General features: G+C 38.1%; 1 protein-coding gene across 4 annotated transcripts in view; it reads left to right on the top strand.

Moving 5' to 3' along the window:
* SPIRE1 (spire type actin nucleation factor 1) overlaps nt 1-14,260 on the top strand; it is a 123,960-nt gene that overhangs the window by 39,748 nt on the left and 69,952 nt on the right. For all 4 annotated transcript variants that reach the window (XR_006171602.1, XM_042835936.1, XM_042835927.1 and 1 more), the window contains exon 3: nt 12,761-12,997. Coding sequence is in view for 3 of the 4 variants with exons in the window: in XM_042835936.1 (XP_042691870.1) it covers nt 12,761-12,997 (237 nt within the window). In the remaining variant the exon portion in view is untranslated. The remainder of the gene's footprint in view (nt 1-12,760; nt 12,998-14,260) is intronic.

Genomic DNA, 14,260 nt, shown 5'->3' with positions numbered 1-14,260 from the left:
ATTTTAAGGGTTTTAAGAATTAAGTGGGGTTTTTGTTGTTGTTGTTGTTGTTTTTGTTTTTTAAATCACATGGGAGAATGGGAAACAATGTGTTTGGAGTACTTTGCTCTACTTTGAGAACTCTTTCACGTTATTAGAATTACATTACTAATAAATATTAGTTAATTTAAATTTAGTTAATTTAAAATAATCTTATTATTCAAATTAAGATTTTTTTATTTGTCATGCTTTTGATTGGCTTGATTAATTTTTATATAATTTTAAATTTTTTAAACTTTTGCTTTATAATCTTCACTATAGAAGGTAAGGTTTCCTAGCTTTTCTCTCTTGCAACTTGGTCTCTACTAACAAATATTAAGTAAAATGTAGTGTTCTTAGATAAAATTGGAGGTTAGAGAAGACAGTTTGTTGTGAAAATGTAGAAATACTGTCAGAGGAAATATTTATGTTTATGCCAAGCATTTTATCTAAATTTATGAAATATCTAGCAGTCATGCTACCACTCCTTGTGACAGATAATCTCAGCTCTTCCAGCTGGAATAGAGGTTTCTATTGTAAATGTAACTCTGAGGTTTCTGCAGTGCTGTGCTGTCTTTTGGCCTGAAGCCATGGCTGATGGATGATGCTGCAGAGCAGAGTGGCCCTTCCTGCTTCAGCTTGCCACAGCCCCTGCCTGGGCTCCCCTCTGGCCCCAGGAGCACAGCAGGACTCTGGTCAGCCTGTCTGGAGAGGTCATCTGGCTGTTCTTCCATCCATCTCTTTTTTTTTTTATTCTTTTCTTAAGCTGTTCAGGAAATCACAGAATCACAGAGCTTCAAAAGCACCTCAAGAGGTCATCAAGTCTAACCTCCCTGCTATAGCAGGTTCCCCACAGTAGGTTGCACAGGTAGGTGTCAAGACAGGTCTTGAGCATCTCAGAGAAGGAGACTCCACAGCCTCCCTGAGCAGCCTGTTCCAGTGCTCTGTCACGCTTACCATAACAAAGTTCTTCTGCATGATAATATGGAACTTACCGTGTTCAAGTTTTAGGCCATTACTCCTTGTCCTATCACTACATGCCGCCAATAAGAGCCTGGCCTCATCCATTTGCCTCCTCCCTCCCTTTAGATATTTTTACGCATTTATCAGATCCCCTCTCAGTCTTCTTTCCCCCAGGCTGAACAGACCCAGGTTACCCAGCCTTTCCTCATATGGGAGAGGCCCTTAATCATCTTTGTGAGCCTCTGCTGGACTCCTTCCAGGAGATCCCACTACTGGACACAGTATTCTAAATGTGGCCTCACCAGGGCAGAGTAGAAGGGGAAGGTCAGCAGTTTTCTGATATGGGGGACTGGGCTGCCACACAAACGCCGTAGTGTCAGGGTATGTGGAGAAATGAGGGTGACACACGTGCACACAGGGCTGGACAAGTAATAGTTATACCATAGAACCGGTGTTCTCTGCAGTGGTGTCTGTTCCCACATCCTCCCCAGTTAAGATAGTAAGACTCACCAACATTACTGGCCAATGGAGAAAAGTGGTCCATGCGAAAGGGTTGATGAGGTGAAAATAAAACCAAATTCTGCCATTACTCTGGGCTCTAGGCTTCACTGGTATAAATTGTTCACTGACATTTGAAATACTGAGTGTTTTGTTCCATTGAGATAGCTGAGCAGATGCTCTTTCAAAGTGATTTGATTGATCTTTAACTCCTTCAAAGGTGTTGACTATTATGCAAATTTAATTTTAAAAAATCTAGGCTTATGTTTGTCACACAACAATAATGTTCTTTCATTCTTAAATGTAATTAAATAACATTTGGGGCGCTACAACATAGAAAGAGGGAAGAAAAGTTCTCTGATTCAATAAAATGGCTGTCTCTCTGAGTTAAGGAGATTAGTTTTGATTGACCTCTGCTAGGCTGGAATGTTTTTACCTTTTCAGATCTGTGATTCCTATGAAACTAGCAAAATTCAGTGTTCCTTCTGTAGTGGACCTTCTGACAGGTACTCTGCATTCCTTCTCCATCCAGGAAAATAATTTAACTTAGAAAACCAGCTAAAGAAACAACCTTTTAAAATCTTCTTTTTGTTGGAAGAAATTGTTAGGCATTTTCTATTTGAATGTGAACTATCATGCTGTGTCTATTACAAAAGCTGTTTTTGAAAGGAACGATCAAAATTATAGAAAGTTAAAATCTTTAAAAATAATAAAAATAATTAGAGTTTTGTACTTAAGAACTAAAATTTAGGGTATCATCTGTAATCTTTAAAGATATGTATGTTGCCATTTTTCCTCTTTAACTAAAAGACATTCACCTGCTAGGAAGAGTAGATTGGTAGATACAATTACAATTAATATGGTGAGATGAAGGTTAAGAATTTATTTCCTGTAAAATTTAGAATAATCTGATAGTCTACTCTTTGTAGCTGTTTTCTCTGACTACCTGTGCTATTTACATTTAAATCAATTACTCTTACATCTTGCTTTGTATTCATAAAGAAAAGCAGTTTTCTGTGCTGCATTGCACCCAGCTGATATGCCTAACCATTAGCCTCAGGCTTGTACTTTTCTTTATTTTTCCTTTGCCTATTTTATAGGGAACAAAAGTCGTAGAGAAAACAGGATGATTAGAGGGGCTTCCAGCTGAGTTTAAGTCTTTGTGTGGTGTGCAGAAATACGATTTAGACTTGCACAGCACTTCACATCCAAAGCTTTCAAAATGGGTCAATATCCTCATATAACAGGGCTGAAACTGCTGTAGGAAAGGGGAAATGCTTAGTGTGAGGTCTCACAAGAAACAAGTAATTAGGAAAATTCCATGTGACCTTCATTTCTTACATTTGAAACTGGCTCCAGTAATGTCTTCATAGTGTTAGAAAAACTATGTGGATAGCTGCATTCTGACTTAGAGGTGCTATGACAAAATTATAAACTCAGAATTGTAGTTGATTTTTTTTACAAAAGAACATGTAATGTTTTCAGAATCAGGAAACTCACCGCAGTACAAACAACACCTTAATGTTCTTTTTCCAGGTAGGGTTCCCATTCTGTCATGTGGATAGAATAGCAGCATCATTTTCATTTCCAAGGCATGAGAAATCTATGGGAGTTCACATTCCCAGGAAGCTTTGAGGAATTTGTTGTGAATCTTTGATCCAGGGTTGAATTGTACGGGGCCATACTAGAGCTGTCCTATAACTGTCTTACAGATGTTATAAATCACTCTGCCTTGCTGTTCCCCCTTCGTTTTGATACCACGTTACCTCTTATGCACATCTTAGTGTATCTGTCTTTCCTTTTGTCTAAGAATGGGAGAGTAGCTTTAATAAGACCTCATCCTGGGAGAAACTCAGGGGTGGCTCTTCTAGGACTAATTTGGTGGGACTCTCAACATCCCTAAGCAATGCAAAATGCAGTCAGTAGGTTGAATTTGTCTTATTGGTTCGGGTGCAGCAAGGCTAGTTAATTGGAATGCATGTAGCCTTTCTTTAAAAAAACAAACTTAATCCATTTTTTCTTCTTATTGTTCCAGAGTACCTAGACAGTGTACACAGATCTGTTTTTGTATTAACCCTTCCCCACCAGTGCCACCAGTGGTTAGGTATTTAGTAACTTGGCTGCTATCTAAGCAGCTAAATGAATTGTGTAGATAATATCTCTGTTTCATTAGAAAGCCAAAGGCTGAGCATTGTAGAAAATCTGGCGGTATGGTGTAGGTTTCTGCAAGGAGCCAGAGTTCGGAATGCTTTGGGTGGTTTTTTTTGTTTGTTTGTTTGTTTTGGTAATCTGAATGTAAAATGCAGATGGATTTCTTTTTTTAGTTTGTAAACTGAATGATTAATTTATCAATAAATTTTAATTGTGATAGAGGCATGCTTCAATATGGTTTCCTTTTGTGAAGGACTTCACTGTTCAGAAGGAACAGTTAAGGAAGCAGCAAACTCTGAACGTCACTTCATATATGATTTTTCTGGGGTTTTACAGCCCAAGGAGCAGGTGGTAGAGTTTTTGCTGAAGCTTGGCTATACATTCTGTTTGCTTTATGGTTCAGGGTAAGGCTGCTTCTTGTGCTATCATTGTATATGAATTTCAAGACTAAAAAATAATGTCAAGCTTGTAACTTCTTATGAGTAGATAATTTGGTCAGCAGTACCTACTGGTGTTTTCCTTCATTATTCTAGCAAATCCTTGTCATCTCAGTGAGGCCGCTGTGAGAGCTCGAAGGTAACTGTGTACTAACTCCCTTTGCTCATTACTAAAATACTTTATGTTCACTTAGGCATTCAGTCTTGGAGGAGGATTTGTTTGAATGCCAGTGACCCAAATGCTTGGATGTGATGTTGCTGCTTACTGGGAGGAGGGCATGGAAGAATATTCATACCAGTGGGAGCTTTGCATAGACTTTTTCATCCTGCGGTCAGGGTTAGAGGTCATACGTGACCTAAATGATTAGCATATATGTTATTCTTTGGGCTATCATGATAGTCCATGTGAAAATGGATCAAGTCATGTCCTTCATGTCACTTTCATGCTTCCTTGCACATCTGTCTGGAAAAAATCATCTCGCTATGAGTCTGTTTAGCTTTTTGTTCCCAGACCATGTCTGCAGATTTCCATTATTTTCTCTAGGAAGTAAGTCCTAGATATATATGGCAGAGTGCTTATCAATAAGGTGGTGCAAGGTATTTCTGTGGTCTATGATTGCTATGCAGAAAAAACAAGTATCTCGTGGACTTCTTGAAAATTCTTCCATTTGTCTGCATGAAAAGGACAATATTCTTAGCAGTGCTTATTTGATTTCCTGTCATTGTTCAGCACCAGCAGAATATATTAAATATATTTTGTGTATGTTTAACACATACGCTGCTCACTGCAAAGCAGGAAGGCATGTCAGCCCTCTTTTGCGGCACATAACTTTAAAAAGGGCCTGTTTAACACTGTAACGTGTGGGCTTGGTTCATAACATGGTTGAATTCCAGCTAAGGCAATCTCAAAATTGCATCAATTTGGCTGCTGAGAAATCAGTTAGGATTCAAAATGACATACATTTTCTGAAATGGAAAAAGATGGATTTAACTGCAGTTAAATCAGAAGAGGTGTCAGATGCTTCGTCTGTCTCTGTTAAGTTCATTGTATGTAAAATGCTTGAAATGCACATTTAGGTCTGACAACTATAGTGAAAGCAGCCCAGCTTTTGTGAAGTCTGTTGAGAGCCTCTGGTGGGCCTCTGATGGGAAGCTTGTAAGACATACATGCCAATGTAAGGTTTTAATTAATCTAGAATTTGTATTTGAAAGAACAGCTTTCATTCTACTGTCATTTTATTTGCTTTGCTTTTCTAATTGTTAATTTTGGGGGAAATAGGTGTGAGAAAGTTCATGAGTCACAAGAGAAGAAAAGGTTTACATTATAGCTGGTATTTACTCACTTAGTTTTTTGATTAATTAAATTGAGGCAAAGCCTGTAGCAGACAACTCCAGTGACTGAAAAGAAATCTGTGTGGGAAGGCTAAGAAGTTAATATAAATCAAATTGTTGAGTAGATTAGTTGCACTCCGTAGACATTTTGAATAAAGGTGGCATTGATTTTGCATTGCTTTGTGACTAAAGTGAATTGAACTGAATCAAAGCTACTCTAAGTGTTGTCATGACAGGTTATTTTATCATCTTGCTCCCATAGCTTGTAGTTCAGACTATAGGCAGATATGCAATATCAACCAGATTTAAGCTAGTCATGTGAGTTCTGAGGATCAGAGCTACTGAGCTTGCTTTCCTTTTCTTTATACCAGTTTTGCTTGAGGTAGTCACTTCTCTCTCACTGCAAAATCCTTTGCTATATTCAATCTGATATTCTACTGTAATATAGATAAAGCTTTATTAAAAGACTGATAAGAAAAATGGTAATTTCTAGCTCTTACACAGTTGGCTCCTTGGAGTTTCAGTGGCTTGGTTTGGTTTTGGTGGTCAACTTAATTATTTTCTGTTGGCCTACTGAGTTTATCTGATAGACTTCTATTTCTGTGTCAACCTGTATAGTTGTTGTTTTTAATGACTAGCTATAATTCAACAACAACAACAGAAACAAGGATGTGGTTCCTTGGACCTACTTTTATTTAGTAAATTCAGTTATACTGAAGGATTGTACGTCCTAAAGAGAACAGTAATTTGTTCAGTTGGATAAATACAGTATTAAATGATATACTACCACATTGAATTTTATCAGCTTAATACTAAATTAAACTTTTCTTTTTTAAAAAAATATCATGTATAAGAAGCATTGCTCTGAAGAGTAGTGGAATCTCTGTGGCTTTTACAGCATGGCTGAGGTAGGAATGGCCATCTAGATGCCATCTTGTCCAAGCCTCCTGGGTCCAGTAGGGCTATCCAGAGCAGGCTTCCCAAGCCCATGCCCAGGTGCCTTCTGAAGGGTTTCCGAGGAGGAAGATGTTGTATGGTAATAAGGGAACTAAAACAGGAGTTTGTGACAAGGTCTGATTTTGTGTCTTTTATGTATTATGGCCACCTTGTGCCCAGGTGGCCAAGAAGACCAATGGCATCCTCGTTTATATCAGAAATAGTGCTGCCAGCAGAAGAAGGGAAGTGATCCTCCTTCTGTAATCAGCACAGATAAGGCGTGTCAGCACCTCAAGTGCTGTGTCCTTCCCTGCAAGAGTGACACTGAGGGACTGGAGTGTGTTGTTACGAAAATTTTCTTCTCCAAAAGAGTGGTCGGGTGATGAAATGGGCTCCCTGTGGAAGTGTTCAAGAGATGTCTAGATGTCGTACTGAGGGACATTGTGTAGTGCAGAAATATTGGTGGTAGGTCGATGGTTGGATTAGATGGCCTTGGAGATCTTTTCCAGACTTGACGATTCCATGATTCTATATTTACAATTATCAGAACTTCTGAATAACTTGGAGATCTATGTTACATTGAACCTTAATAAACTTGCAGTTAATTCACTGCCATTTTATTAGAGGCATCTTGGTCCGAGAACATTTAACTGCTTAATTTTTTTACATATTCACTGTGTAGGAACAAAGGAAAAAAAGAGGCTGATGTTCTCTTTGTACGTTTGAAGCTTGTTCTGTGTCTTTGATCAGGAATTCTACCACTGAATCTCTTTATTCTATCACTGAGTAGTAAAAATGATTCAGCAAGTAGGTCTCCATACCCACACTGTGGTTGATAGACTTACAGACATAAAGCCATTTTAGAAAAGATCTGCCCTTGAAGACAATAGGTAAGTTCTCCTAAATCTGAATGCACCTAAAACAGATTAGGTCTAGTTAAAAGTTTGCATTTCAGTTCATGTTCATTGTATGGAACCTGCTTTAGTAGGGGGGTTGTACTCAGTGATCTCTTCAGGTCTCTCCTAACCCCTGCAATTCTGTGACTTCATGATTTCCTTTCTTATTTTTTGTTTTGAAAAATATTCAGATTTTTTTGCTTTATATTAAATAGCAAATTATAGTATTTTATTACTGCTTTGTGTTAAGTAGCAAGCCTCATTATACTGCAGAAAACAGTATCTAATTGCATTCATTGTGAACTAACACCACCCAGAAGTTAAATATTCCTATATCTTATGTCTATATCCTTCGGATATGAGTAATTCACCTGATTCACTGCAAACACTGAGAATCCTTGCTGCTCAACTGGAAGCAGTTGAAAGTTTCTGCTTTTCTTGTTAGATCATCTGTTGCAAGTTGCTCCAGTTTTGTGAAGGTCGTATTTAAATTTAGCGATGTCCCCAGCTATTAACACCTGGGTAGTGCTGGCCTGTTAATGCCAAGGAATGCTCTGGTAGAATTGACATTGGTGTACCTGCAGTCTGTGGTAACAGTAGCAAGTCTGTGACAACAGCCTGCTGAGTTGTACCCTTGAGAGTTATGTAGGACGTCTGATGATGAGGCAAATAACCAAAATGTGTACCAGGGTTTATCCTAACCAGGCTGTTTGCTCACCCTTCCTGGAAGTGAGGTCCCTCAGTGATAGAATTAGATGCTGAAGAAACAAGCAAATTCCTTTGCTACAAAGGGCAGTGGCAGTCAGGGCAGTAGCTTGCTCTGCTCTATCTAGCTGGAGACAAACATTTGTAAGATTTGAACACATCTGTCTATTGAATTGTATCACAGAATTTTACAACAAAAACTTGTGCATATCCTAATGTGCAGCAGAATATTACCCTTGATTTCAGAGGTGTCTATAAGTAAGTCTGTGCAGCAATACCTGAAGTGCGGCGTGGAGCTCCTGGCATGCTGATAGGGTGGGTGGGTATCTACAGGTTGTCCTCAGGTTCTCAGCTCTCTTACCATAAGGCAGGGTATTCTCTGTCATAAATATGTTGGAGATCTGCTAGTGAGCATTTAATAATTGTGATTTTTTTTAATTAAGAAAAAATAGAATTCATGAAATACACTGCAGTAGTAATGCAAGTAGTATCATTACTAGTTACTGTGTTCAAGGTCCCCACAGGAAAGCTCTAAGTCACTCACCTTAGGAGCTGGAGGTCTATGGCCTTTTAAATCCCAATTTAGGGCTGTAAAACCGATGTGGTTTTTGGAGGAAGGGAGAACTTGAACTTCAGGCATGGACAGGAATTTGAGCTGAAAAAAGCCTTTTGCTGCTCTAAGTATCAGCTTGTCCTTAGGCTTTGTTGCTTTGTTTAAGAACTGAAGCAAACCCTAGGAAGGGGATGAAAGCTTAGACAGTGCCCTATTGTGTGTGCAGTGAGTGGAGGGGGGAATGGCATGCAGATCCTGTCTCTTGCCCAAGTTTCAGAAAGGGTCAGAAACATCTATGGTAGAGGGGAAAAGGATTCTTCTCAATTTCATTATTTTTTTAAAGAAGTGAAATGAAGTGATTTCACTGTCTAGGATGTTTTACTCCTATACAGAGTCTGAATATTTGAAGATTTTTAGGAATGTGAAATTGGCAGCATTCACAGCAAGAACTAGACTTATGCCCTATAAAAGACCTGGGAAGTAATGACCCCCTTTGTGAGAGGCGTGCCTTAATGTATTGGAGGAATGTATGCAGAATGGAAAGTTCCATTGGGTGTTTGTTTATGAAAAAGACATGAATGGTTTGGGATTTGTTTTTAGTGTGTGTAAAAGGAACACAGGGACACCATGTGTAAAGTCAGTACATTCTGCAAAGTCTCTCGCAAGCTTATTGCAACCTGTTATAAAATAACAGTATAATACAAGTCCAGGCTGGTGTAGGAACTGAAAGAATACTCACACTGAGACAAAATTCACCTTTCGCTAATGATTTAAGCGTAAGAGTGCAAGCTCAGTCTGTGGGAAATGCTTGGTGTTTGTTGTTGGCTTTTTTTGGTCTGAAGCCATGACTTTCAAAAGAACTTGGGGAGAAGGTGTAAAGCAAAACAGTGCAAGCTTCCTTGTTTATTTTCTTAAAATTATTTAGCTACTGACTGATTTGAGAGATCAGGTCCTTTGCCAAAATTTAAATCAGCCAGGAGCAAATGATTTAAAAACTCGAGGTGCAGAACTTGATTTATATATTTTTTAATCTGAATCAAGCAGCGTTGTTTATCATTGGTACTGGCAGTCGTTTCAATGGCATGTACTTGTTTTGATGTGTTAATGTACAACTCTGATTTAAAACAGCGCTTTGCTAAGTTCCTTATACTCTTTTTCCCCCTCCTATAACTCTGCATTCATGGATAAAAATCAAAACTGTGTCAGCACTTGTCACTTGTTAGGTGCCAGAAGTATTTATTTCATGTTCAATTAACAATCAGTGCAATGCAGAATTGATTTCTTTTAAAATAGGTGATGCTATTTTAACCATACTGTATTAGTCCCTGTTTATCCAGCTCAGTTAACCACATATTTATTGATTTATCCATTCAACCATGAAAATATTTTCCTTTTTTGCTTGTATTTGATTTATGTTGTAAGTAAAGAATGATCTGTTTAACTTTATATATTGTGGTTCTAGTTACATAAATGTGAAAGGTTTTTTTGTGTGTAAAGTGGCATTAGTAATTTTGCTCAGGTAGGAGGCTTGGGTGGTTCTAGGACTTCTGTTTGATATTCGTATGGCACTTGTGGTTTTACAGGAGCCTTGATTAAACCAGTATCACTCAGAGTGCGGAATGTTCTCAGTTTTAATGCAAGTCAGAGAAAGTTTCTCAGTTAAGAAGCTCAGTGCTTTTTGTCTCTTGGCACGGTGAACCTGTGGTACTGACAGACATAGATAAACACAGTTTTGATCATGACTTCTAAATAAGAAGCTGAAAGACTGAAATCTGGGTCTGAATTGGTGCTGCTTCAGGCTTTCATGTTTTGTCAGCTTTGCATGCATTAGGAAATCTGTTCATGGTAAAAATTCACGTAAAAATGCGCAAGCCGTATTACTGAACTGCAAAAACCCCACTGCTGGCACATCAAAGAATGCAGCAGCTGTCATCCAGCTTTAGCTGTGGTGCTCCTGAATGCCTTAATCCTGTTCCCAATGTTCCCAAACAGAAAGAGGCAAGGAGTGTGCACTTTCTTTATACTCCCCCTTTTATTTTTTTTTCCCAAGTGTTGGCATAGCAAAATCCAGAATATGTGTTCTGCAGTTATCACTACATGACATTACATTATTTGCATCTAATTTAGGCATTTCAGTCCTCTTCATGAATGTTAAGCTCTTTCAAATTTACTTTTATTAAAATCAGCAATCATTTATACTGGGCTTAATCCCAGGTGTTTTAATTATCAAAACGAGTATTCAGTTGTACTTTGTTTTCGTTTAGGTCCACTTCAGGTTGGAAGTGACTGGTAATTCTTCTGTTCCCATTCAGTTGCTGAAGGAATTTATGTTGAGATTGCACTGAGAACCAGAGTTAGAGGAAACATACCTGAGTACCAATAAAATGTATTTTACTTTATGTAATCTTCATTTGTTCAGATTTTTTATTACAGTGCAAGTCTTGCAAGGCAGCTACTGCAAAATACCGTATTGAAGAGGCAAACCAGATATGTTACAAATATAAATTTTAATCTGTTACAGCGCTTTTACTGACTTTAACCATGCAGTGTCCAGTTTCCAGAGTCACAGCAGATGGCTGGGAACTGTGAGAATGGAGCAGGCATACAGTGATGCTTCCTCGTTGTGCTTGGCTGTCACATCAGCATTTTCTGACCCAGAATCTGTTCTTTGAAATAACTAAATCAAAGCATGTAACTAAATCAAATTTGTGTTCATTCATTTGCCTGATCACTTTCCTGAATTGTATTTCAGGAATATTTTTCAAATAAGTGCAAACACATTTCAAGAAAACAGTACAGGAAAATTATTCATTTTGAATTCAGTTATTAGTAATAGGTTCTAAAGGGTTTTTTTTTTATTTATTGTAATTTATATTTGTTTATTAACCACTGACTTGCAAAATGAATTAGCGCGGCAGAGATCTCAGCAGAGAAAAGAAGTATTATGCATGTGTACAGCTGCTCCACAAAGTTGTCTAGTAGGCCTTTCTATGTCTTTGCTGGCCTCCAACTGCTCAGACAAAAAATGACTTGCAGTGTAACAACAAGTGAATTGCTAGAGAGTCAATTTTAACATTTTAAGAATCCAAATGTGTAGCCCAATTTACTCAAAATGACTTTGAAAAATCTGCTTTAAAAATGTTGACCAGGATAGTACTGAAAGCCTGATGACATTTGATGACAGGTTGAAAATGACATTTGATGACAGGGTTTGTTATGCTTAGAAATACTTCTGTTATTAAAGTTGCCCTAGTGCCAACCACTCCTGCACTGCTCATTTGTGTGACACACTGGCCATCACAACACACAGGAAAGATTAGAGATTACATGCAATAGCTCCAGTCCTTTCCTTGTCAGACAAGGATCTCCCAGCATCTACTATTACCTTATTGTGGTTTATTCTTGCAAGCCCATTTCCCCTTCCCTCTCCATTAAAACCCTTTTCCAAACTCCTCACTTTGAAATGTCATCTTGTTACATCTCTGCAATGTTAGACAACGTTCAGCATTATTCTTAAGGAAAATAGTTGATGCCAAGAAAGGAAATGGGCAGTTAACATTTTGGGATGTTCATGGCAATTTATTGCTATCTTTCACTGGATGAGGGATCATTTGTTTGCTTTGCTCTTGATAGAGCACAAAAAGAACATCTTTAATTCAATGAAAACTCATGATGATACCTCATTACTATGAAATTCAGGTGTTGATAGCCTCAGTAGAGCTTGTGCAACAGACAAAGGAGCTCCTGGGGACTGATGTCACAGTGCTCCATGAGTTAATATTGGGATGTCCACAGCTGCATCCAGACATTTCTCCTGTCAATAAAGTGATTAGAAACTGAAGGCCAGTTTCCAAGTATTTGGAGGAGACACCATTTGAGGGAGGAAAAAGGCATCTTTACTCTTTCTTTTCACTTCTTCTCATTTCTTCTTTCCAGAGAAGAAGATAATATGTATGTGATGTAACCTTAAAAAATCTATACTACTGTCTTCTGACATTTGTCATTTTAGAAGTGAAAAGGAAAAATAATCTTAGAGGTTCCTGCTTTGTTTTTAAATTGTGACTTTGAAATAAGAAAGCAGAAGATATGTGGTATGATCTGCTCTTGCATGTTATGTGCTGCATTATTGAAGTGCTACTGTAAGGTAATAGATGATCTTTTTTCTCTTAGGTTTTGATGTCGATCATCCTTTCAGTTGCTGTATTTGTTATGCAAACACCGGGAAATAGTGTTGAATGGCGTTCACAAACATTTCTTGTTTATTTTTACAGGTAATTGAATCCCTAGGGATTATTATATACAAAGCCTTGGACTATGGCTTGAAGGACAATGAAGAGCGGGAATTAAGTCCTCCATTGGAGCAGCTGATAGATCACATGACCAACACCACAGAAACCGATGGGAGTCGAGATGAGGGGTACGATGCGCTGGATGAGGGGGTGGAGGATGATGACGATGATGACAAAGAGGAAGTTGAGGCTATTCATTCCTATAAGGACGTCATGAAGGTACGCTAATAGGCAGATTATATGGGTATCCCACTGTCCTTGTCAGTGAGAAAATCATCTGTTTTCTGTGTTCTTGTCCAATTTCATACTATCTGTTTTCTTTTTTGATTTCTGATTTTCCTGGTTCTTTAAAGAATCTTTGCTTGCAAAAATGACGTGCATTTCATGTATTTCATTTTGACAGTAAGACACAGCAAGACCATGATAACTTTAGGGTCTGCCATTCATATCGCGTTCTGATTTCATCTCTGCGTTGGATACTGAGCCTTCTGGTGTAACATCTATTACTTTGTGTATGTTTGGTTACTTCACAGGTTGTTTCAATTTTCTCACCTTTTTATTAGTGCAGTGCTGCTTTAATGATTCTTCATCAGTTTCTTCCTTTGCCTCCCTTCTGTACTGAAGCAGAAGACTGCTTTTATAAGGGTAGCTTATTTGTAAGGAGTGAGTCAATACACACTACTTCATTGATGATAATTATGATTGTGATTCTTGACCTGAGCTGCGAGATTTAGAAATACAGTTTAGGAATTTTAATTGCAACAGGTTCTTCAGTATTATCTGGTCTGCCATGAACAATGATTTAGAAGCTTTTTATCCTCTGTTTTCTATAGAATAGTCTTCAGTACAAATTTTAGAGTCTCTAGTCGAGACAAAGATATTAATAAGCATGTTAAAATTAGATTGAACATTGTATGTTGCTTGTTCTTAAGTGCAACTCATATCTCATCATAAGGATAAGAAGCTTAACATTTCACAGAAGAGTCTGGAACAGAACATCCAGCATAGCACATAAGGATGTATTAGCATGCAGAAAAGAGACTCCTCCGAAACTTGGTGCTTTTCATGGGCTGATAGTAAAGAGGAAATTTCTCAGGAAGTTAGAATGGGAATAGCTTTTGTTTGAGATGCTTTTGAGCATGTAGTTAAGTTGGAAATTTAAATTGGAAATTTTAAATTTGGAAAAGTAGCATTGACAACAACTCCTTGTAAACTTCACAGCGTGTTCCCATTTGGCCATTTTCTGGAGGATTTGCATCCCCTTGTTCCTGCTTTTCACCATGACAGGGCTCTACATGCTTCACTGCAATCCACTTACCAGCCCAGCACAGTGACTTCTATACATGTACTGCCCTGACCAAGGCACCTCCCTTTCCTCCCTTAAGCATAAATAATGCTAAATTCGTAAAGCCTCCTTTTTTCTCTCCTTAGAGAAGCAATAAAGGTCAGAGGGACCAATGAAGGGAGCGGTTGAAGGGGTGG

Source organism: Centrocercus urophasianus, unplaced genomic scaffold (assembly GCF_019232065.1).
Source record: "Centrocercus urophasianus isolate 14NV4802_14NV808 unplaced genomic scaffold, USGS_Curo_1.0 seq_11, whole genome shotgun sequence".
NCBI lineage: Eukaryota > Metazoa > Chordata > Aves > Galliformes > Phasianidae > Centrocercus > Centrocercus urophasianus.
The sequence above is the reverse complement of the archived record's forward strand: the minus strand, read 5'-3'. Positions and strand labels throughout refer to the sequence as shown.